The following is a 26,494-nucleotide window of genomic DNA, read 5'->3' on the forward strand; positions in this document are numbered from 1 at the left end:
ATGTGAAGACTCTGACTGGTGCAAAGGTCAGAGGAGGACGCGGACTCATTCTTTCATATTCGGTGACTGGAATATAGTTCAGGGATGCACCTGAGTCTAGTACAAACTTTGTATCATGATTGCCAACTTTGATGTCCAGCCGGGGATAGGTCTTAAGCTGATCTGGATCTGCGGCTAAGTTCAGATATTCAATAGTATATGTTGAGTCTCTGGATGACGGCCTCGATTCCTTGGATGGTGACCTCCGTTCCCACCTGGACCGACGTGACTCTCGGCTGGAGTGTGACGACCCAGAAGACTGTTCAGTTTGTTCTTGGACAGCTCGTGCATGGTGTCTTCGGGTGCCGGATCGGGACGTTCTCGGGGTACCTCTTCGTGAGTCAGGCTGAGTTGTCTTTGTGGCACCACTTCGTCTCTCCTTATTGTATTCCCCACACATCACTTCAAAATGATTCGTTCGACCACACTTCCGGCATCTTTGACCCATGGCAGGGCAACTGTCTACATGGGGGTAATCATACCCACAACGGTAACATTTCCTCACGTTCTCTGATCTCCTTTCCTTCTTCCACGGCTCTCGCCACTGATGTCTAGATTGTTCTCGCCGTGATGACGGGTGTGACCTCCAGTGTCTGTCTCTCGAACGCCTTCGATTCTCATTCTTGGCGTACACGCGTCGCACTTGTTCGCGACTTCCTTTGTGTCCCGTTTCGATGTCTGCTGCATATTCTTCTGCTTGATCAAATATTCATGTCATCTCCTCTATATCGTCGAGGCTATGTTCCTTTCTCTATAATCGTCTCCTCAATTGGTCGGAGTGACACCCACCAATTATTTGTGACTTAATTGCGGCATCTGTTGAGAAATTATCAAATGCACAATGCTTGGCTAGTCTCCTCAGGCGCATCATGAAAGCGCTCATTGGTTCCTCCTTCCCATGACGAGCCGAGTGGAATGTATGGCGTTCATAGTCGACGTTCTTTTTGTGAAGAAATCTTTTGTTTAGTGCGTCACGCACTTTGTCATAGGTGTCCGCCTCTGCGGCAGGAAGGTCTTTGATTATTTTGACTATCTCCCGCCCCGCCAAGTTGCGCAGGCCAATCAACTTCTTTTTATCCTCAATCACTTCTGATCCTTCGATGTAATCTTCAAATTCTTCGAACCATTCTTGCCATTTGGGACCCATGGTTCCCCCAGTGGTCACTTTGAGGGGTTCGGGCGCTCGTAGATGCGACCCACCTGGAACCTTAGGCTTGACATCAGCCAGTGGCGGCGGATTTCTATCATCGTCGGACATCTTTGCAGTGCTTGTTTGTGTCTTTGTCACACTCACTAGGTCTCACCAATGCTTGTTTATTTTCGGGTAGCAATGCTTGTTTATTTGCCAGTGCTTGTTTGTTTTCGGGTACCAATGCTTGTTTCTTTGCCAATGCTTGTTTATTTCCGGGTACCAATGCTTGTTTCTTTGCCAATGCTTGTTTATTTCCGGGTACCAATGCTTGTTTCTTTGCCAATGTTTGTTTATTTCCTGGCGCCAATGCTTGTTTCCTTGCCAATGCTTGTTTCTTTCTCTAGTGCCTGACTTCAAAATGGCTGCTCTTTGAAAGCTAAGGGGTCTGTCCTGACGAGCGCCTGATTCCAAGATGGCCGCCGTCACTGCAGACACACGAGGTTTTCTCCCCTTTGCTCATTCGATCACTCGTCCACTCTGGACTCACCGGTTGGCAGTTTTCAGCACCAGCACGCTTCAGGATCTCCCCCTCCTCATCTATTGCTGCGACCAGGTAGGGCCGGGGTGGGCTCCCAACTTGCTTTCTGTTTCCCGCTTTCTCGGCCGACCGCATGCCAAAACCCACGCATCAGGCGTGAGGTAGGCACTTCTACCGGCACAGGCTCCGGTTCTGGCGCGCTTGGCCGCGCTTGACGGCAGCTTCTCAGGGCAGCGCCCCCTACCACCAGGGCGCCTCTTCACTCACTGTGGGGCGCTGGACAGGGTCGGAGTGGGCTCCCGACTCCTGTTTCTGCACGGCGGGACTCGCGCTCAGGGGTTTCTTCGAACGAGCGTTTCAGCGCTCCCAGGTCGGAATTTCCTCGGGGTTCCTCGACGTCTTCAGGGCCGTGGTCGCTTGCTCTTGACCTTTCTCGTCCGGCCTCAGCTTCTATCAGCAGCGGAGCTCTTCCCTCGACGCTGCAAGGGACAGGGTGTCTCTTTGTGATCTTGTGGGCCACAGTTAGTGATATCCCACCCTCGTCGCCAGTTGTAGCATCTTGCTACAATAACCACAGACACAATTGATTATCAATACTGGAGCTTTATTCTTATGCATCCAGCCTGTCTCCTGTCCCTACTCTAACTGCCCTTCCCTCATCGGTCTCCTCCTCTTCCTGTCCACCCCCTAAGCTCCACCCACAACCACTAGCCTGCTAACTTCACAACAGTGCTCACCCGCCTACTTGTTAATTACTTAGATGGTCGCCCTTGATATGTTTTCCATAGCTTAAACACCAAGCAGACAATCTTTGTTCTTTGAACATTTAGGGATCTAATTTTGTTAATTTCTTCACTGTTTTTTTCCTTATCCTTTTAAATTAAGCCCGCAGCTGAAACTATAATCTAGTGGGGAAGAAAGTTGTGACTTTCTAGAGCTATACTTATGGTGTTCAGCATTTCTATTTTTACCAACAAAGAGCTGGCAGTAATCGCTGTTGCCAGTGCTTAATTTGAGCGTGTGGTTTCCAGAGCTCGGCACCGGCACTGTATCATCAACACTGGCACTTTGCATGAGCAACAGTTATGGACGCATCATTTTCAGGGAGATTATGTGATTTGCCCCAAATCACAGGATGTTGAGCCAGCTCTGAGACTCGAACCTGGTTCGAAGAAGTTCGAGAAGTCGGCAGCTCTGGCCATTACGCCACCCCCCCCCCACTTTCAGGGTCAGTAGTCGGTTATGTTTGTGGCTGCGCTGACAGGAGAAATAGGCTGGTGCAAACTGCCTCCTGACGATAGCCCCAGCCCTTATTTTTTTATAAATTAACCACTGGTTGTTGTGAAGCTATAGAATATTTTCTTGCTCCTCATAGGATGCAATACAAGCGGGAAATCTTGCTACCAACACATATGTCAGAACCTTTGGGAGAGATTTACAATAACTGGCGCATCCCTGCATATCAGCAGGGATGCGCCAGTTATTGTGCGTCACGGCTCCGCCACCATGGATGCGGCGCACCAAGGGGCAAAAACGGACAGATGCGTGACACATCTGTGCCGTAAAGGCGGCGCATTGCTGGAGTGGCGTCACAATCGCGACGCAGCTCCAGCAAGGCTCTGGGGTGCCCTATCTTTACAATGCTGCGTCAATCCTTACGCCTGCTTCAAGCAGGCGCAGGGTTTTGACGCAGCATGGGCTCAAAAGTGACTGAGTGAATTCTTGTAGATTTCACTCAGCCACTTTTAAAAGGCGTTCCTGCACTGGAACGCCGCCTTCCCCTGCGCAGAAACGCCTACTTCTGGCGCAGGGCTTTACGACGTAACGCATCTCCCAGATGCGTCACGTTGTAAATACCCCGCATCATGGCGCTGGTTTTGCGCCACCGCTGCGTCACAAAAGGAGGCGCAAGAGGCTTGTATATTTGCCCCTTTGTGTCTTGCCTGTGGAGTGTGTGAAATATTTCATATGCCATTAAGAAAAGCGGATTGGTTACCAATAGTGCTGCAGGCTTAGTGGCACCGTGGCCCAGGCAACTGAGGGGCCCACTGCACGACAATTACGCCTTTTTTTTACAACAAAACCAGTAAATGGGCGGAATATTTCTAGCCTGCCTTAGGGTCCATTGTATCCCTTGCTATACACGGTGATAGTTTTAAGCTTACAGATGCAACTACTGACAAAATTATGCCTGACAGTGCCCTCGGTCAATATTGAGACGTGCAACACAGCCTGAGATGAGGCAATAGTTAGAACTCTATCCAAGCATACTGCCTAGTCATGTACCCTCCATTATTTGTTATCTGTGCATCCTTAATATTTCCTGTGAGGCAGGGAGGCACAAGCATTTTCTAGTTGTGCATGGCAAACGTAACCACCTTGAGCACTGTCAAAGTATGTGTTTAATGCTGAAGTTCAGAGCATTGCATTCTCAGCCTAATCCACCCTCAAAAACCCATGACACCTCGTGCTGTGGCCTTGTTACTCTGCAGGGATAGTTACTAAAGGGAAAAATATGGAGTAATGCGGGAAGAGTGAATATGATAAAATAGCTGCTTATATCTCATGGGCTGATGTAGGTGCAGCTGGAGTGGCACAGAGACTTATTGAGTTATATTACTGGAGACAGTGGGGTTGAAGGCTTGGTACAGCATTGTACTGGGAATGGTGCTTCTGATGTGGAGAAAGATGAGACACAGAAGTACCTGGAAGTAATGACAAGGCTGATTCCGGTTATCCTAGAGGGGACCCAGACGCTTTAATGAAGATCATTACACACATGGATACACGGGCACCCGTTAAAGTATAACCGCAACTAAGGGGTAAGGTTGAAATGGAATTCAATAGACTCAAAGCAATTTGAGGAGGCCATTATTAAAGAAAATCAAAGTAATTTCATGACCTGCCTCACCTTTGATTCCCCCCAGACATAGTCATTCAGTCATTTGAATCAATCTGTGTAGATGTGGCTAAAAAATGAAAGAAGCCAATTAGAAAACGGGACCTGCCGGAAATTAGGTGGTTTAATGCAGAGTGCTCAAAGGCGCAAAGAGAACTTAAGAAAGCCCTACAAATGGCCCCTCGGAACATGGCTCTGATAAAGACAGTAAAACAGCCCTATAAAAAAGGTATTAACCGCAGGAAAAACGATTTAAGAAGAACAGCCTGGGAGGACCTAGAGAGAACCACCGCACTCAGGGACTCGAAGAGATTTTGGGAGATTATAAATCGCCCACTATTCTCTAATGATGCCAGGAGCATTGACTCGACTATACAGCTGAAGGCAGAGGTGAGCCTGGAATATGTGAAAGATAGTATAAACATAGCTCCACTGATCATATGGGTATAAATCTGGTTTTCAGAAGACCTGACTTTCTCAAGGAGTATCCTTAAGGACTGTATGAACATGGATAACGCAATGTCACTCCCTTGGCTACGTTATATTAACCCCTTCACTGCGGCGGCTATTCCACCGCAGTGCTAAGGGGGCGGGGCGGCCGCGCGGCGGCCGCATGCTGTTGACAGAACCGCTCCGTCACCAGCCGCCGTTGAGCTGTGCTGATGACGGAGCGGTTCCGTCATGGCCCCGCCCGCTCAATAGAACGCCCAGCGCAGGCGCGGAGTCCGCGTCTCGCAGGCGCGTCGGGCGGGCCATGACGGAACTGCTCCGTCATCAGCACAGCGCCACCGCAGCTGATGACGGAGCGGTTCCGTCATCAGCATGCAACGGGTTAAGGATACCTTCTATAAAATTGGTCTAGACAATTATTATAACAACCCGGATACCATTCAACCTAATACAAAAATGATTATTAAAAATGCATACTGTATTGAATTAAGCATGTCTAATCAGGACATGGGCATGTTGGATGGTGGGGTGTTAAGACATCAGCAATTTTATCTGTCTTTTACCTTACATGTACAATCACAATTTCTTTTACTAGATTTCGGTTGGGCACTCTGCACTTTTTATTGGCCTATCCTAAACAGGCTGGCTGGTGTGAGAGACTAGTCCCTAGTCCTTGTAACAATCATGCCAAACAGAGCACAATGCATCTCATGTTGTTTTGCTCATTATATGCAGACCCAAGAGCCTGCTTTATTAAGCCTGTAATGAAAACTGTTCGGCCCGGTTCCTATCAGGAAGGCTTTGACTATTTGAGGTCATTGTCTACAGCTGTAATCTCAAGTGCAGTGCTTAGTTTTATTAGAATTGCATTCTTAATCAGAAAACGTTATGAATTGTGAAAAAGAATGCACATTTGTGTAGGTATTTATTAGAACTAGTCAAATGTACAAACTATGGGGAGGGGTATGATGATTTTAAAAGTCGAAAACATTTTTATTGCTACACCAAAATATATGGAATGGAATATGTCGAAACCTTTTTAAATGTTAACTGTTTTTATTATGTATATATGCAAACTTTTATGATTCTAAAGAATCGAATAAAGTTATTTGAACTGAACTGGATACACGGGCAGGGAGGTTGAAGGCACTGCACAGTAGCTATAAGAATAGTGGTCAGAGCTGATTGTGATACTGGGGCAAGTTGTGTATAAAGAGAGACAGTATCCTTTAGGATTCTTCCTCCCATTGGGCTGTTGCATATCACAAGGCTATTTCCTATGTTGGCCAATCCTGACATATGGTAGTACAAGAATAAAAGTTCCATTGCCATATGTCTTTTTTCATCTATCACTTATTTCTCTTGCTTGGTTCAGGTTGGTCGATGATCGCTGTGTGGTCGAACCTGCGGCTGGAGACCTGGACAACCCACCCAAGAAATTCAGAGGTGAGATTTCCATAATACAAATACTTTCTTGATCCCATTTTTGGCTTGGAAAATCTTACAGGGAATTGAAATTAGATGCTCCTAACAGGGGAGTGTCTTTATAACCAGAACTATCATCTAATTCTTTTTCCCCATAAACGTGTTGGGTGCATTACCACCCACCAGGCTTTACACACTTGTAACACAGCTTCAAAGTGCATAACTTATATTTTGGGAATATATTTCTAATAGACCGAGGGCAGTTCATTCACACTGAAATATAAAGAGTTAGCTCCCAAGTTCTCATTGAGCAATACACAGCTGAAGAACCACTTCCACTAAAACAGTAGGTGTGTGACTGTAGATGGCATGAATTCTCAAATTTTTAAATGTGTCTTTTCCGTTGAATAGTCTATTTGCCTATTCTTTGGTGTCTTGATTTGTTCTGGTTGTACCAGTTTCCTGGTGTCTATCCTACTCCAAGATTTGAATTTTTCTGGATTTTGCCATAACCCCTTTACCTTACCCTGGCATCTTCTGGTTGAACTGCTTTTACTTTGATGTCTGTATGCTCTTTAGACTGCTGTGTTCTATATGTTCCTATAGACCTCCCTTGCTTGCCTGTTCATGCAAGGAGGAGGCAGTGGAGTAGCATTTGTTTCCCACACTATGGAGAATGGACGTGTCTTCAAGAGTCACAAAGTCACACAAACACCATGGCTGTTAGCACCATGGCGCAATGAGGAATACTACCTGTGGTGCGGTTTGGTATTTGTGTGTGTGTGTGTACGTCACCATTTATAATTTCTGTATAGAATGTCCTGGGCCCCAACTAGAGTTCATATCATATTGCTAAAGGATATTTAGCATTAAAATAAATAGTGCAAAAGAGATTGAGGTGCGAATTGAAGGAAAACAATTTAAAAGCAGATTATAGAGCTGTAAAGAAAAGGAGAAGGGCATAGGAAAAAGTAACATTTGGTGTCAAAGAGGTTTGGGGGTCACCTCACCCAGCACCTTTTCCTTAGGAAGAGAACACGAGAAACGAGCTACATTGGGTTCAAACGTTATTGAAATTGTTGAACACTGAGTGAAGCACCTTGCCTGACTCTGCAAAAGTTTACGAGTTACCTTTAAGCAACTAATTCCTGTTTCCACTCATTTAATGATGTAAACATTTATCCATGTGGTGTTACAATAACTCAATGTGCACAATGGAAAAATGTTTTTGTCAGCAGCAGGAAACAAAAACCCGAAACCCTTACATGTAAATCTAAGATGTTTGACAGAATGTTTCCTCCTATGTTGCAAAGGTGATCCTTTTCACTCACTGTTCATACAGGGGGCCCTTCCTGCACAGAAACAATCACCCCTGCAACACAGGCATCCTTGCACCATGGCGCAAGGGTGTCTGCATTGGCGCACAGCTGCTGTTTGTGCACCGGCGCAGGGGAGAAAGACAGAAATGTGGCATATTCCTACCCTTTTATTTTGATGCACGGCAGCGCAGCAGGAAGGCGTGTTATGCTGAAAAGCATCAAAATAATAAATTAGGCCCTTGGTCTCTAACCTCCTCAATTCAGTAATATCAATCTTTCTGAGGCAACCAAGTTAAAAATCTGGAAACCATAGAAAGTGCAATAGGCAGTGAATGACTGTGCCTGAAAGGATTGCAGGGAGCTCCAATGGAAGTCTTTTTTAAATTTATTTTTGCAGATTTATACAGCATGATCTTGATCCGAAGGTAAGTTATGTTACCCAAGGACACATTCATTTTTTGGGAGGCATGGGTAGATTAACCAATTTGCCCAGAATCACAGGATGTTGAGCCAAAGCCAGGACTCGAACCTGGGTCCCCAGTTCCAAAGACAGAAGCTCTGACTGTTACACCACATGTTACAGAAGTTGACGAAGCTGAAAAAAACTCCCTTTTTCAGGGTCTTCAGTTGAGTGTTCTAACGAGACAATAGCACAGGAGCGCCCCTCCTGAGTTGACCAGAGATGGAAGGAACTGGAAAATCCTTTACTTTCTGGAGAACTTCCTGAATCTGTAGGAGAGCCCAGACATGAATGTTCCTCCTCCTCCCTAGGGCAAGAATCGTGGAGGCAATAACAGTGACACCGGTGGATTCTACTCCTCATTCATTCAACACAACCACAGAAAATGACAGGATTTCCTGTTTCCACCAACTCAAAATCCAGGCCCTAGAAGACCATTTGATCCCTTTAACGTTAAACTACTCTTCTCCTTCCCATGGCTGAAGAATCACGGATTTGCAGTAAAGGGGGTGGCTTGGAGGTTGTATTGCTTGACATTGCCACAGGAGTGAGACATACGACCTGCTCCGCATGTAAGTGCCCGGTGAAGTCTGCAGCTAACTCAGATGAAGGTGCTTAGTCTCATGTGTTGACTTCATCTGAGGGTAAGATCCTGAACCTTTGGACAGAGAGGCTGAAGCCCCTGGCAGCAGCAATGCGATTGAGGACAGTTCCTTAAACTCCATTGATGAATGTGATGGCTGGCTCGGGAATGATAAAAAATGGTAGTATCCTGTTCTAGCCTTCAGCCTTACCCGCAGTTTATTTAGATCCACTTACTGATTAATTTATAAAAGTTAATGTTCTTCATACTTCTTTTTATTTGTTTCTACAAATCATAAAATCATTAAAGTCCCTTTGGAATCTTTTCATAAAATCCCTGAGAAGCACTGTGCTCAATCTGAATTCAGTCACATAATAATATTCAACATTGTGTTTCAGCACTTGAGTGCTTGTAGTCCACTTTCTAAAATAAAGACTGCAAGTTGTTCCCTTTGTCAGTGCCCCACACTTGGCATGTACAGTTGGGAGGAGGGAGAAGAAGGGCATCTTTATAAACGGAGCATGCAGCTTGCCAGTTTTTGTGTGGCTTTTCAAGAGTTATGTAGCCTTTAGTCATTTACACAGATACTCAGTGATAAAAGCTCTGTAACAGAGATTTAAAAAACAGTATGTTGTAATGGCACTGAAAACTTCTATATTTTTTATCTCACACCCTCGAAACAACTTTGCTCATTTTACTTTCACATACAGACGTTCTCTAATTGGTTGTTCCCTGCCAGTAACGTTTCATGGCAGAAATTGCTCTATGGTCTTGATTTTTGCTCTTTTTATTGTACAGTGCTCCTTGTATGGAATATATGCAATTGTTTCTCCATTTGTGGCTCCTCTAAATTCTTCCACACTTCATCTTCGTCATGCTTTCAGTGCTCTTTCTTTCTTCATCCCACACACATAAAGAATGAGGTCCCAGGCCTGAACTCGTTGTTGGAGATTAGGCCAATCCTGAAAGCCCCTTGTCACCTGAATGGCTAACATGCCTGTCTTTTGTACTAGAATCTGCAGTGGTTGCTGGGGGGTGGGGGTGCGCGTGGTGCATGACAAAGATGTTCCGAGCACATCACAATGGTTGGTAGAGATTCCTTTGGTGCTGCGAGCGAGCTGCAGTAATCATTAGCTGCTATAACTGGGGCCATTAAAGTCTAGAGCATGCTGCTGCTTGTCGTTCTATTTTAGCTACTGAATGAGAAGAACCACACACACAGCAGGCGAAATGCACGTATTCTATGGGTTAGAGATGGGAAACATCGCAATTAGACATATTACAAATCAACGAAAAGTTCAATGGGCCCTTCTGGCTATTGGTCAGTGCACTGGCCAGCCATCTTGGAATGCTGTGTTTCCAGTTGATGATGTTTGGAAATGGCCTTGCTTTTGTCATTTAGAAGCTAAAACACTAGTTTGGATAGGAGTGACCTTGGGAATCTTTCACGGCTCAGTCTACTAAAGTTCAAAAGAGCATCTGTAATGCTTCCCTGTACAATGGAAGTTATTAATATTCTAGTGTATGCAACGTAAATGCAACTGCAAACAAATACTAAATGTTATAAAGTTAGTTAAGGGTTTCATGATATCCTCTCACTTCCCTGCCCGTATTTCGGGGTTTGGGGGATGATGCAAAAGTACCCACCCTCTAACCAATGGGAAACAATGGGTGATCTAGCTGTTGCCTTTAAGTGAATGCCTGCAAGTCAAAAACAGGAATGAAATTATGGGTAAAACATATAGCAGTGCCCTAAAATGCTTCCATTTACCCGTCTTTTCCTAGCGAGCCGTAAATCTTTCCCTGACAGCTACAACTCAGCTGCGTTCCTCTGCAGGCCTATTGTGTGCAAGAGATCAGCCAGCTGTCTTGGTAGTTAGTGTCCACCAAAACTGGTTTCTAGGTGCACTAGTTGATACCTGCTGGATCTCTTATACAGGCCACCAGTTGCTTACTCTTAATTCCACAGTAGTAGAAAACCTGGTCGAGAAGACAGATCCATTTCACGCCTTGCAGTCAGGGAGTACTTTTCTAGCAAACTTTCTCTTTGTGGATTACCATTCGAGGAGGCTGTGAAATCCTCATTGCTCCGACAACTATATCTCAGCATCAGGTATTCCCTCGGGGAGGTAATTTTTCGCCATGTTGACTCGTAATAAATCGTCATGGCAATCACTTATCGAATGGTAATGCAAGCTCTCGCCTAGGAAAAGTTCCTGCTGATCTCGACGGGCTGGAGATTCATGTTACTTAGTGTCTATCGATTGAGTCTTGACTAGTCCACTTGTGCAGGATGGCAGGACCCAGACTTGGCTATCCAGGCAAGATCACCAAGGATCTAGATTTCGAATTAACTTTGAAGCACTATGCTCAAAACTAAATCCACACTGAGCTACAGGTTCAAGTGTATTTACATCTGATCAGAGACTTCCAAACAGCCGCTCCTGAATCCCTGTGATATTGGGTCCTGCTGTCTCGACCAGCCCCCCTTCATGATCTGCCAGTGCCCTACCAGAGCTTTACCACATTTGAGATACTGATAGCTGTAGATAAGTAATGCAATATCACCTTTATTATTCAGTTTCCTGCCAAGCAACTCAACACGCTTGAACTGAGCATTCGTCAAGGCAGAGCTCCATTGCCAAAATCTGCATCTTGCAGCCTCTGAGCCTGCACGCTGTTATTTAGACGCTGACTCTACAAGCGATATAATATCAACAATGGTTCTGTCGGGTACGATACTCATTACTTCAAAGCATGTCTGAAATCATTTTATACTTCATTCCTTCATATAACAATGAGCTCAGAAAACCATTCAAGCTCACTTTTCCTATTTTCAATGTAAATCCACACTATGAGGCAAAATTTTTGTAAGAGTAAACATCCGTTTTTTAATCAGTTTATCAATTGGTTATTCATTGATAAGTGTAATTTTTTCACATGAATTTCATTTAATTAGTATTCAATTTACAATTCATCAATAGTACAACGGCGCATTATTAGAAGAAAACGGATGTTTACTCTTACAAAAATTTTGCCTCATAGTGTGGATTTACATTGAAAATAGGAAAAGTGAGCTTGAATGGTTTTCTGAGCTCATTGTTATATGAAGGAATGAAGTATAAAATGATTTCAGACATGCTTTGAAGTAATCAGTATCGTACCCGACAGAACCATTGTTGATATTATATTGTATTGCCCAGGTTCTGAGGGATACTGGGTCACCCCATGGTGATTTATAATATAAGACTCTACAAGCGAGACATAATTGTTCGCTCTGCTGATTTGATCTGAATTGCAAATTAGAACTGAACTAAGTCAAACAGTTACCATGGACTATTAGTGTCCAATTTTTTACTCTTAGTATTTTTTTAATAGTATTTACAATGGTCCTTTTACATAGTTTTCACACATTTCTTAAGGAAAACCTTGCTGCAGAGGCCAAGTAACCAGCCAAGCATTCTTCACAGAATCCAGATTCAGTCTTTCAGCCAGCCTGTTTGGGTTGTGATGGAGCAGAATCAAATCTCCCAGCAAGACTGTGACAGCTACTCCCCACAGATAAGCACCCCAATTCCTTACAGTTTGTATGCAGTTTGCTGAAAAGCACAGATTATTTTACTTCTAATTGTTTGACAAATGCTTTGGCTGACTGCACTAAGTTGACTGTACAGAAGACCTCCGTCCCATTACTGAAAACGACCACTACACTGGCCTGGCCATGAGATTAATCACGACTGTTACTTTGACCGGGTACACTATTCTAACTTCAGGACAAGACAAAATGGGCGACTGAGGCAAGACGAGGAGACCAAACATCGAGTAAATGGTCAGGATCAATGGCATCATACGTCACTGTAGCAGAAACTGAGTTAATAGCAGGTTGAGGTAATGACAAGTCGAGGAAATGGTCAGGAACGATCTCAGTGGAGGAAGAAATAATGGCAGGGAGAGGTAATAGCAAGTGCTAGGTAAGGATCAAGTCAATGTAGTGGTCAGATGGTGGAATGGTTGGGTGGATGCTCTAAGGTTACTACCTAATGGTCTCCCTCTTTCTATCTAACTTATTCTTAGAAGTTAATGTTCTCGCTCTCTCTCTCTTTCTAAACTATTCTTAGAAGTTGTGAGTTACATGGTGCAAGAACTGGCTCCCACACATGATCTACTTTCTTGGATTCCTGACCATCAAATGAGCCTTTCAGACATGCGGCTCTCTGCAGATACTATACTACACGACGTTGATCGACGTTTCAGTGGCCCAGTAGTTTGGAACATGGTTCTTGAGCCAGTCCACTCATCCCTCATAGGTCCTGACGTCCCATGTGCTTCACAGTAGCTCTGCCTAAAAGAGTCTACAAGTGAAAGATTTACCAGTCTCTTTCACATAGGGTCATTATGTTGTTAGAAACAATAAAACATGAAAGTACGGTATAATTAAACACCCCAGGCTCCTTCCTGTCAGCTCTTGTTTACATTCTGGGCTCTAGTGCTACACCCACCAGGGAGTGGTAGGTGCTGCAGTGATATAGAGGTTTGAACAAGAGGCAGTGGAGTGAAAAGAAGACTTCTGTAGTATTTCTTAAGACTTCATGGACTTTTTTAATGCTGTCACTGCTCGGATCTTTTTCTCACCTGCCTAGTGTATAATCATGAGTCAGGTACAAAGTTCAATAAGTTCCACTTAGGAAACCCAACCAGAAATTTTTCAATCTGAAACAGTTCAATATTATTACAATTGTAGGGCACGTAGTTTAATGCCGACTGTTGATTGAAATGTTCACAATATGTGCCTCATTATGAGTGACTAGGATGAAGGGGTGTTTATTATGTACCCAAAGTGTAGCAGTGTTCTTGCTAACCCTGTGGCTGCTGAATTAACAAGGCCTTAGAGTGCCTAGACAAATATATAATTACTGGTGGAATCAATAATTCTTCGCCCCATTCTCCCAGGGCATCTTCATTTTGTCCCCGGCTTTCAGCTCATAATTGTGATTGGGACAGTTACTGCCATTACTGTACCCATCAGAAAGAAGTGTCTGGTAGACAAAATGCTGAATTCAGGTTTGAAAGACTGTCTATAAAGGAATACATAGAGGAAATGGAAGTATGTGTGAATGTGTGTGGTTTAGTGGTAGAGGGTTCTGCGATGGTGGACGCAGTGATTGCATACTGGTGCGCAGTGGCGTTAGAACAGTAAAATTGATGTGTTTATGTGGAAAGTGGTGTAACCTAGGTGGACATTGACTACAAAGAAATGCCACTGAGGAAAATCTGATATCTCGGTACTCCCAGGGCCGGGCTGGCCATAGCGGTCACTGGGCAATCCCCTGGTGCTCCGCACGGGTGGGGGCCGGTTTTGGGCCCCTGGGGGCCGTTTTTGTTACAGGGCCGTTTTTGCATCATAGCTGCAAAATCGGCCCTGTACCAAAATCGGATGAAAACCGGCCCTGGCAAAGAGCTCGGCGGCACCTCCACCGACCCCCCGAGCGGGGAGGGGGGCCGGCCGAGCACTTTGCCAGGGCCGGTTGTGGTTCCCAGTCCGGCCCTGGGTACACCTTAATAAAAATCAATGATGCATTAAAATGCTTGAGATAACGTTTTAAATTTATAGCTCTTAAATACGATTATCGAAGTGTACCAATGATATACAAATGAATCAAGACCTCATGCATTAAGGAGAACTCAAGCCCAGATTGCTAGACTACAGGCCTTCAGCACTGTAACACTAGCAATTTGGACTATTAGGCCTTACTAGTGAAGTGCAGCGGGAGTCCCTGGACAGAGTGCTATCCTTTTTAGGTCTCAGCCTATGATGGCTGCACTTGCGCAGTCTCGCTGGCGAGATTTAATGAGATAGAGGAGAACATCTAGTGAGGCTAAGCCCCGCCCCTCTTCTCCATTGGCTGGCCTACTAAACGGTGGCCAGCCATTGGAGAAGAGGTCCTAGTGACGTTGTTATTTCTATCTAAGCCCCGTCCTTTTCAGACTGGGGGGCGTGTTTATGACTGTTGTTTACATTCTTTGATGTTTTTAGGTCAAAAACGCGCTCCCGGTCTGAAAAGGACGGGGCTTATAGACAAAAGGGTGTGTGATCGCCCAAAGTTCACATGAAGGTGGAGAGACGCCCCTCTTCTCCATTGGCTGGCCTCCTAAACGGTGGTCAGTCATTGGGGAAGAGGTCCTAGTGACGTTCTTCTTTCTATCTAAGCCCGTCCTTTTCAGACTGGGGGGCGTGTTTATGACTGTTGTTTACATTCTTTGATGTTTTTAGGTCAAAAACACGCCCCCGGTCTGAAAAGGATGGGGCTTACAGACAAAAGGCTTTGTGATCTCCCGGAGTTCACATGAAGGTGGAGAGAGAATAAAAAGAACTTTGTAAAATGACATTACACTCAAGAGGGGCATCACCGAGCCATGCAAATTTTCATGTCAATACCTCACCAGCCCATCTGTGGCGTTAGTTAACATTACAAATGGCAGAACAAGGACAACCGAAAAAGGCTTAAGCGGGCAATACAGATCTAATCGGTGTTTTCAGGAAATGCTTTCCGGCAGCGTAGATGTGTATGTCCCCTGTCTAAATCCAGTTCCCATTCTTTGCCCGGGGAAATCATCTGAGAAAACAAATTATTGTTGCACCTTCCGTCACACCGGGTGCCCACCCCACATTTTTGCCAGTTCTTAATCATACGTCAGAAGCGGGTGCCTACCCCGCATATTTGCCATATTTTATATCCCTAGCGGGTGCCCACCCTGCCAGGGACCTTGCCGCTTTTATTATCTAAATCTCTGGTGCCCACTCCGCTGTTGTGGCCTTTGAGGAGACCCCCCGGTGTGGGGATCCTCTGTGTGCCTAGAAGGAAGCAGGAACCCACCCTGCATTGACGCAGAGTTCCAGAGAGGTGCCGCCGCGCTGCCCGCGGCGACCCGGAAGTGTTCCTGCCTGGGGGCGGAGCTACGCGCCCACTGGGGTGGAAGCAGCACGAACAGACCGGCGGGGCTCCCATGCTTGGAGAGAGCCCTGCCCTGCACCGGCACCAAGAAGCGGACGGGAGCCTACCCCGCGCTCCTGAAAAGTAAAGAGGAGCGGTGTTTGCACTTGGTGCCCCCGAGAGCGAGGGAGAGCCCCGTGGTGCAGAGGGAGTCATGGAGGAGTGCTGCAGGGGCTGGCGGGGCTCCCGTGTGGAGAAGAGAGCCCCACGTGCAGCTGCCAAAGACCCCTGAGAGCGAGTGGACCCCCACCAGAGGAGCAGCCAAGACAGTCCGCTGAGTGGGGCTCCGGGGTTCATTACTGTTGGGGGGGCGTCGGGGCACATTGCCGGTGCCCACCCCCCATCCCTCTTTGGCTGGTGCTAACTTCGTTTTGGGCCACATTTTGGGGGGCATATTTCATTTTAGAGCACCCGTGGCTCCAACGTTGGGGCACATTTTGTTTAAGGGCCCCAGTGGGGGCTCCAACGGCCAGTGGTGACTACGCTAATTTGTTCTAGGGGGGCATATCTGATTCCAGAGCCTGTGTGGCTGCACCGTTTTGGCATATTGTGTTCAGAGCCCCGTGTGGCTCCAACAGGGGCAATGCTTCAGCAAAAAGACAACTGCATGGCTCAGGAGAGCGTGCACCCCTGCGTCAAGTTAACTCTAGCAAGCTGTAGTCTTTCTGACCCCTACCTCAGCACAGACGACAATCGTGAATGTGCACAGCAGCATTTTGTAACATTGAGTGAGACACAGAGTTAAGCCCAGTGGTCAGAAGGGCACACTTATTTTGAATACACTACAAGGAATAGACAGTGGTGGCAGAGATACTGATTTTAGTCAGCATAGCAAGGATGTTTTTTTTGGACCTCTCATCTGCTCAGAAGCAGGCCTAATAGGCTGCTCTCCTGTTTTAAATTGTCATCCAGTCTCCAGTCTCCTGGGCCTTTGCTCATCTCTGCAGGCATGGATGCAGAGTGTTTGTTGTCTGTAGTTCCTGTGATCAGACCCACACTGGCTTCAATTTTGTGTGATAAAAATCTTCCCTAAGATGGAGGGTTGGGGAGCCCAGGCAGCAGATATCATTTGTGTGTGTGTGGCTCTGTGTGTGTGTGTGTGGCTCTGTGTGTGTTGGGGGGCTCTGTGTGTGTGGGGGGCTCTGTGTGTGGCTGTGTGTGTGTGGCTTTGTGTGTGTGGGGGCTCTGTGTGTGTGTGAGTGTGGCTCTGTGTGGGTGTGGCTCTGTGGGTGTGGCTCTGTGTGTGTGGCTCTGTGTGTGTGGCTCTGTGTGTGTGTGGCTCTGTGTGTGTGTGTGTGTGTGGCTCTGTGTGTGTGTGTGTGTGTGTGGCTCTGTGTGTGGGGCTCTGTGTGTGTGTGGTTGTGTGTGTGTGTGGGGCTGTGTCTGTGTGTGGGGCTATGTGTCTGTGTGTGGGGCTCTTTGTGTGTGTGGGCCTCTGTGTGTGTGGGTGTGGGTCTGTGTGTTTGTGTGTGGCATTTTCGAGAGATTAAGCTATTGGCATTGTAAATGACAATGCCATTTATTTATCTGTTTTCAAAAGCACATAAATACAAATGTTGCATTGTTAATGCTTGTTTTACTTAGGAGGAGTCAAGAGAAAATGGGGATTCTGCATCTCTGTAAAATCTGCATTACATCTTGCTTACCAATCTTGTTGCCTTCCACAAAGTTTCCTCTGCCCTTTCTATTCCCCTGCTCGTAGCCCCTTCCTGTATTTATCTCTTACTCGATACCGACATTTCCCTTTCTCCCATTCCTCATCCCTCGACTCTCAATCCCTTCTCTCAGCTTGACTTTTCCTTCTCACAAACCTCTTACACACAGGTCTAAGCGAATCCCTTAGATCTCACGCCTTTATACCTCCTCTTCATGACACAACTCTGATCAGTGCTTTGAGCAGCCCCTCCAACTCCCTTCATCAGTCAGCCTTCCTAGAACCTTACTGTTTCCCAATCACTGTAATCCTTGATGTTGTCTAACATTTTTCTCTCTGCATATTAATCAATTGTATTACATGAAAGTCCTATGTAAATTGAAGTCTAACTTTATGTTGGTTTGATGTACTGCCCACTGACACCCATTTGATTGAATGTGCTCTATACGAATGTAAAACGTAAGTACAAAAATAAAGGCGATCAAATAATGAAATCGCCTATATTAGTTATTGAATTAGAGATGGTAACCTGTAAAAGTAAATTAAAGGACTTTGTCAAAATCTGAGCCGCAGGGGAGATCTGGTACCTGTAAAGGCGTTTTAGCTTGATCTGGGCCTGCACTGACAGTAGAATACTGTGTAAATGTCTATCTGACGCTTTCATAAGGAAGTGGAATGTAGGGGAGATCTCTTAGGACTGTGCACCTCTATGAAAGGTTCAGATCATATCCTGGGAGGATGTTAAGGATGTGTATGCAACCCAAACTAATCCCAATTCTGCCAGGACCTGTGATGCAGGAGGAAGGGACAACACAAAATATGTTTCCTTTTGAATGACGTGATAGTCAGAAGAAATCATAGTTGGTGAAGTACTGTTTTTCATTTATTGTTACCCATTTATACAAAATTGTTACAGAGTATAAGCCACTAAGTAGGTCCTGAAGAAAGCCCACCAGCAACTTTTGATTAGGGCATAATACAGTGCTGAAACATGTCTACCTTTTCGGGGTGAATAATTCTCCTGACTTTTAACATACCTTGTAGGGGACAGTAGTAAATTATATGTGGTCCACCTATTAGATATTTCTAACACTAACTCTTCTCTGTACCCACCTGATAGGGATTCATTGACCCCCCCTTTTTTTTTACGATATAAACAACATTCACTCAAACCCCATCTGCTCTCTCACATACCATCCTAAAAGCTCACTTGTGCAGCAGGGAATGAGTAGGAGCCCAGTAATGAAGCATGCCATCAGGTCGGTTTGTGAGGGCTTTTGTCCTTAATAGAGGACAACTCTTAGACAAATATCAGTTTACATTAGTCAATTTTTTTGTTCCAGCCCCTTTTCTTCACAGATTACCTTTTGTTTTGTGTAAAATAGAGAACAGTAGTTTGTGCATCAGGGTACCATGAGAGAGTGTATCAAACGCAGCACTGAGATCCAACACGATCAGCGCTGTACCACTACCGCTATCCAATAACATTCTGATCTCATTCAGAACTGACAGAAAAGAGGTCACTGTAGAGTAGAGTAGAGTGAAGTGGTCTAAAGCGCACTTATGTTTGATCAAGCACCTGATTTATCTCCAAATGGCCTTTCAGCTGCCTGTCGATTTATTTTTCCAGTATTTTAGCAGCAAAAGGTAATCTTGAGATGGACCTGTAATTTGACAGTTGGAAGGGACCTGCTGAAGGATTTTGTTTTGTTGAATGAGGTGGATTTGTGCATATTTTCACAGTTGAGGACAAACTGTTGAGTTGATAGATAAATTCCACCAGGCTTTAATTATCGGTGCCAGAGTGTCCACCAGCGTATGAACACTTGAGGCAGGACATGGGCTCATCGGAGATAGAGATTTTATTGTTAACGTGGAGGCTTTCAGCCCATTGGCCTGTGACATCTCAAAACGTGGTAGTGTTGAAATGAGGCTAACCTTAGGGTCTGTGAATACCGCGTCCCCATGGCTCTTACGATTACAATTCCTGCTGATATTGTTTATCTTTTCATGAAAGAAGTCTGACAAGGATTCACAAACTCTTGGTAAGCATCAATCTCCATTTTACAAAAGAAGGGAATGCATAGATCTATCACCACCCTAAATACTTATCGACCAGAGTTCTCAGCAAAAGAGTTTTATTTATTTTCTTGGCCAACCTACATACTTTTTTTTAGGTTTTCAATTTAAGTCTGTTCAAATTGTTTCCTCCTTTGAATAACTTCTTCTCCAACTGCGTTCTTATTGCTTTCAGCATGTTTTAGCAGTCACCAAATGTGTGGAAGACCAAGAAGTTGAGGGGTATTTATTTTTATTGTTTTTTGATTCGTTGGTGCACTGGAGTTTAGCGCATTGATAATCAACCCATCACTCCCCATTGCCAGCTCAGTTGCATCCTCATTATACTACCTACTTGGGGATAACGAATCACAAATGGCTTTGTTAAAAGAGGTCCCTGTGATCTGTGACCATGAATGCCCGATGGAGTGAGACCCGGGGAAGCCTCCAGTTATATTGTGTTGTGCTTTCCAGCTAGAAAGGAACCTTATAATGATCCGACCACAACAAGGTAATGGATGACTTCTCAACTATCAGTAGTTCATTCTTTGTCAAAAACAATAAGGCCAATTAAGTGACCCTTCTCATGTGAGGGAGAGAATTCTGCTCAAAGTTCAGTGCTGTCAGGTCCTCAGTGTCACAGTTACTTTCCATATCATACCATATGTTAAAAACGGTAACAAGACATAATATCGAAGCAAAAATATAGAATGGACATAATATCGAAGTAAAAATATAGAATGGACAAAATATCAAATAGACACAATATAGTGGTAAAAATATCGAATTGAAGGTAAGTAATATCGATTGTCAAAATATCCAAGTCAAAATATCGACGTATATAATATAGGCATTAAAATATATCGAATTTTTAATAATATCGAATTTTTTAAAGTGTTTTTTATGTAAGTATATGTGTGAAAAGTGTATATTATTTTTGTAATGTATGTTTCATTTTTTGTAAGTAATGAATTTTATGTTATTTAATTTTTGCGTAATTTAATTCTGTAGCAGGTTGTGGGTTTATAGGGGAATAGGGTGGGAAGTAATTTAATTATATTAAATTAAATATTCATTTTTAACAATTATTAATTATTTTTAATTTAATGTAGCTTTTAGTTCTGTAGCGGGTTGTGGGTTTATAGGGGAATAGGGTGGGAAGTAATTTAATTGTAATTAATTAAATATTTGTATTTATTTATTGGTATTCATTTTGAATTTATTGTTAATACATTTTTAATTGGTAATTCATTTTTATTAATTGGTAATTCATTTTTATTAATTAATTCTTCGATAATTATGATAATTTTAGTAATTTATTTTCCGTAGCAGGTTGTGGGTTTATAGGGGAATAGGGTGGGAAGTGATTTAATTGTAATTAAGTAAATATTTTTTATTTATTTATTGGTATTGATTTTTAATTTATTGTTAATAAATTTTTAATTGGTAATTCATTTTTATTAATTGGTAATTCATTTTTATTAATTCATTCTTTGATAATTATGATAATTGTATTAATTTATTTTCCGTAGCAGGTTGTGGGTTTATAGGGGAATAGGGAGGGAAGTAATGTAATTGTAATTAATTGCATATTAAAAATACTTTTTGTGTATTGATAATTAATGTACTGTTAATTAATTATTAATTGGTATTAATTTGTATTAATAATTAGTTTTTGTTATTGGAAATTAATTAGTTGTTAATTAATTATGAATAGGTAATTGATTTTTAATAACTAATATTTATTTGTATTTCTAATTAATTAATGTTACATAATATTAAATTGGTAATTCATTTTAATTAATGTTTTATTGGTATTGATATTTAATTTATTTTTATTAATATATTAAATCATTACTTTCCCTACTGTTAAACTCACTGGAGTGGGAATAGTAAGTTTTACCCCTACGCTATCTAACGCTTTCCCTACTGTTGCACTCACTGGAGTGGGAATAGTTATTTTTACCCCTATGCTATCCAACGCTTTCCCTACTGTTGCACTCTCTGGAGTGGGAATAGTAATTTTTACCCTCCCGCTATCCAACGCTTTCCCTACTGTTGCACTCACTGGAGTGGGAATAGTAATTTTTACCCCTACGCTATCCAACGCTTTCCCTACTGTTGCACTCACTCGAGTGGGAATAGTAATTCTTACCCTCCCCCTATCCAATGCTTTCCCTACTGTTGCACTCACTGGAATGGGAATAGTAATTTTTACCCTCCCACTATCCAACGCTTTCCCTACTGTTGCACTCACTGGAGTGGGAATAGTAATTTTTGCCCTCCCGCTATCCAACACTTTCCCTACTGTTGCACTCTCTGGAGTGGGAATAGTAATTTTTACCCCTACGCTATCCCACGCTTTCCCTAATGTTGCACTCTCTGGAGTGGGAATAGTAATTTTTACCCCTTCGCTATCCAACGCTTTCCCTACTGTAGCACTCTCTGGAGTGGGAATAGTATTTTTTACCCCTACACTATCCAATACTTTCCCTACTGTTGCACTCTCTGGAGTGGGACTAGTAATTCGATATTATTGTACTTACCTGTTTGTAGATGGGAATTCGATATTTTTGCATTCTATATTTTTTAATCGATATTATGGTAAGTCTATATTTTGGTATTCTGTATTATGTGAGTGATCTGTTAAAAACGCCCATTACACTTAGATTAGAACACTTTAGTAGGTAAAAGGCAATAAAATCTGTTAAAATAGGTCAGAAATTGGCACAACAAGTGGGTGTTGGTATAATAGTAAGCAGGTGACGGTCGCTTTGACTGAACTTTTCACTATGAAAAGCAGGGTTTCAGCCAAATTAAAATGTGTTACTTCACCTTTCCAAATTTGTAAAATAGATTGGAAAATGACCGCCAGGCCCTCGCACCCTCCTGTTTTTCTGCCACGTTTTTGGGAGCCTTAGAATATCACATTTTTCTGTTTCTAAGAGGAGTGTTAACTTCTCTGGTGGTTATTCATCGAGCTAAAATTAAGTAGCATACTATTTAATATCAAATTGGGTGTTGTTTTGAAAGTCACGGCCTTTAATCCAGTATATTAAGATTCTTTAGATTTTTACTACTGATCTTTGTATCAGTTTTTGTGGCATTCTTCCACTTGTTATTTTTCTTGAGTATACCAAATTTGGGGGTGAAGCCGGGCAGCATGTCTGGCGCTTCTGAGATGCTGGCGTGCAAAAGACGGTCTTGCTTTTGGCATGCCTTCAGAGCACCATACGGGCAGATGCACAGCTGAAGGCCCTAAATAGTGGATTGGTGGCCAGCACAAAAAAACTAGACTGCTGAAGGCCTCCTTGTTGTATCCTGCTCTTCGTCCTTCCTTGTCCTTTCATAGTGTCTTGTACTCTGCTGCTCAGCCAGTCTCTGTGAGGTCATCCACGTTCTATTTGTGTATGTTTAAGTGTACTGGCAGTTATTCCGGAGGCTGAGCAGCAGGGATGGATGCTCCCGGTTGGGCCTTTACTGGAACTTACCATCTATGTTACATTCTGTACCTGTCCACCTTGTAATTTCATTTAATCAATAAATCTACCCCTTGGACAGAGTAACTAAGGATTCATCTTTATTTTATGGATTCTTACACCCACATTTAGCTCTTCAGGTGGAACAGAATATGTGAAAGTGCGATGTGCCAACAGGAAAAGATTAGGAATTAATGAAACTTTTCCTAAAAAGACTACCTAGTTGCTGGCTGGTCGTAAATAAAAATCTCCTTCACGCATTTGATTCTAACGGTTGAAAACACACAGCCTCGGGATGAGAAAAAAGACTTCAGACTTCGGATTGCATTTAGCATGCCTCCTTTAATATTAATGAGGCCAATGACGTGCACCTCACTCTGAACAGCCCCATCTGACATCAAACGATTAGTGATAGCACCCTGCTGCCCGGTGCTAACCCTGTAAAATATCCATATCCCGTGGTTCACCTGTGTTCTTGGCCCTACAATAAACACGGTGTCTGAAAGGTTGATTATGCTTCGGGAAGTGGTTCCCTGCTCTGCAGGCACTTTGTGGTTCGCAGAACTGCACCTCTTTGAACGGCTTATAAAACAAAGACGCGATTCATGAAGCCAGGCATTGGGCGGGAGGACCCTGCAGCCAATGGTGATCACACGCTAAGAATAACTTCTGCACCTTAGAGGACTCCCCGGAGACAAGGCAGAAGTAACCTGCAATTGAGGTTTGGCTGCACACTCAAGAGCTTATGGAAGGTAATAAAAATACTCAGCTTCTCATCTGGGCTGGCGGGAGGACCCTTTGGGTTTGAGGAGGATGAGAAGAAAGACCAAGGTGAACAGAGGAGCAATGGCAAAATTCTCTGGCTCACAGCCAGGCACCTGTGTCAACATCAATGTTCTGCAGCTCTCTTATCTTTAATTCTTTCAATCCTTTGACACAATATTGACATGAAATCAGATGTGCTTACAGAGGCCTACCAGGGCCTCTTGGCAGCTCACCCACAAACGAGAAAATTCCACAGCTATTCCAAACCATGCAAATCACAGGTTCAACAGTCATTTGCAATTTTAAGATCATTAAGGCATATGGGGTGCTGCAAACATAGGGGCTTATTTACAAGTCCCTTGCACTGCCTTGCGTCACTTTTTTTTAACACAACGGTGGCCCTTGATTTGTTCTATATTTACATGGATGCAAATGCATCATATTTTCAAGGTTCTGACGGTTTTTACCTGCGTCAGAATTGGCTGCACCAAGTTAGATTTTAATTTATGCAAGGTAGGTGTTCTGTTGGAAACACCTACCGTAAAACTGCTGCAGTGGGATTTACCACTTTTTTCCCTGTTTCGGGCTGCTGCGCTGCCAATGCATCACAATCCTTACCCCTGCTAAACCTAGGCATATAGTTGACAGATTGGCTGTGACCAGGGGACCGCACCAGCTGTAGTGACTTGATTGCAATATGCAATTGAATCACAACATATTTGGGCCACAGATGGTATGTATGTGCACGTAATGTCACAGTTTTTGACATTTTGTGCTGATGTCTCACATACATACAAGTGGGCACTAGGCCCACTTGTATGCGTCACATTCAGGACCAATATGTTTAAGCGCTAATTGACTTTGCCACCTTTTCACGCTCTATCACATTGTTCCCCATTCAATAGACAGAGCATTAGTGAAAACTGATGCATCGGCTCTGTATTGTGATGCATTGCTGGAGTTCTGTTGGTTTTCCCATCAACTCCAGCAATGCACCAAAAAACCCTGCGCCATCATGTGTCGTTGTGTAAATACAGTGTTTAAAGAAAACAAGGGAACCCAATAGGTAAATAAGGACCCTTGGTGTCAACTTTATATTGGTAACAATGGTCCTTAAAAAGCATTCATAGTAAAAGTAAATATAGACCAAGATTAGTACTATATTCCACAGTGTCCATCCGGATACATAATTTAATCACTCAAGTAAATGTTTCAACATTATGAAGAGCAACCAACAATAGAGTGGGACGCAGTCCTGCATCCAGCACATGAAACAGACGACAAATACACACGAACAGTAAGGATTTCAGGCAAAGGACAAAGGAGGCTTTGAGTCAATAGAAATGCATGACAAGCTATCCTTAAAAGTATTCACACTGATGTAACACAATGTTTTTTCATGTGAAACTATTCCAAAGGTCGACAACGTTTCGATCCCTTTTTAATGAGATAATGGGATCATCATCAGGATGGTGTTATTACATGCCTGAATGTAAAACAGCTGCCTTCGACGAGGAATTGGGCTCTTGAGCTACAATTCCGGTGTAGCGATATGGGAATTTAGGCTTGAAGAAGAATAACTTGGCTCACAATGGAGCCGCTAGAGATTGCGTGAGGAGCGTAGTAGAGCTCGTGGTGGAGCTAACCGAATAAGTGCGGGTAAATCCGGTCGGCAATGCGGGACCGGTATAGCGGGCGTCGGTGGCCGGATAAAGGGAGTCCCTCTATAGCGGTGTTACCCTCTCTAGAAGTCTGACTGATCAAGAAGTCTGCACCACAGTAAGCTGGTACTCACTTCCACCCAGGGCCAAAAACCCTCCAGAACCTCAGGAGTTCCACCAGCAAACCCTTCACATATCGTTAGATAATTGTTGGTTCCACAGAGAGTAGTTTCCCTTCTGTAGTCATAGAGAATATTTCCTTCATTGAGTGCCTAACTCTAATGAGTGCTTTAGGATAATGGCCTCCTATGTCCGTGTAGTTCCCCCAGTTAGACTTGCAATTAGGGAAATACTGATGAAGTATAATATCTGAAAGAACAGCTTCAGTCTACTCATCTGTCCTCTCTGAAATTTAAGCCACGGGCAATAGATTTAAATATTCCTTCTATTCTGGCCTCAATTCTTTACAATAACTTACATGTCATGCTTCAAAATGATGACCCTCAGGGGAAAGTACAGCATTTATACCAGTGAACTCTCTGGACCCAATAGCACTCATTTTTCATGAACATCCTTTGTTGAGGTGAACACCAGCAACATCATGACTGTGTTCCACTTGTTTAGGTGAGGGTAGCCTCCATTCAACCCCTTTTGTCAGCTGGAGAGATAGAAATTTCAAAAAATTACTTATTCCTACAAAATATCATTTTTTGCAAAGTATACCCCGGGATGTTGTATGGTTGTAGATCAAATAAGATAGAAATCCGGATATAAAAGTTGACATAGGTGGTTTATTCAAGTTGAGTAAATCAACCCACGACCAGTAAAGTTGAACACCAGGTTTGCAATGGTCAAGACAACAATCATAGCATTCTAAGAACATGGAATAAGAACTTACGTTGGACATTCCTTAAAGAGCTAGTGTAACAATTATGAAGTACATACTACACATCCTTCCCCTAATAAATATAAAGATAAAAAGTAGATAAAAAAAACAAAGTAAAGAAAGCAAATGCATACAAAGAAAAAACAAGATTAAT

General features: G+C 43.5%; 1 protein-coding gene across 1 annotated transcript in view; it reads left to right on the forward strand.

Annotated features, from left to right (window-relative positions):
* ITPR3 (inositol 1,4,5-trisphosphate receptor type 3) overlaps positions 1–26,494 on the forward strand; it is a 568,454-nt gene that overhangs the window by 139,501 nt on the left and 402,459 nt on the right. Inside the window, exon 2 of the mRNA XM_078644240.1 lies at positions 6,434–6,504. Coding sequence (XP_078500366.1) covers positions 6,434–6,504 — 71 coding nt within the window. The remainder of the gene's footprint in view (positions 1–6,433; positions 6,505–26,494) is intronic.

The sequence above is a fragment of the Lissotriton helveticus genome, chromosome 5_1 (assembly GCF_964261635.1).
Source record: "Lissotriton helveticus chromosome 5_1, aLisHel1.1, whole genome shotgun sequence".
Taxonomy (NCBI): Eukaryota; Metazoa; Chordata; class Amphibia; order Caudata; family Salamandridae; genus Lissotriton; species Lissotriton helveticus.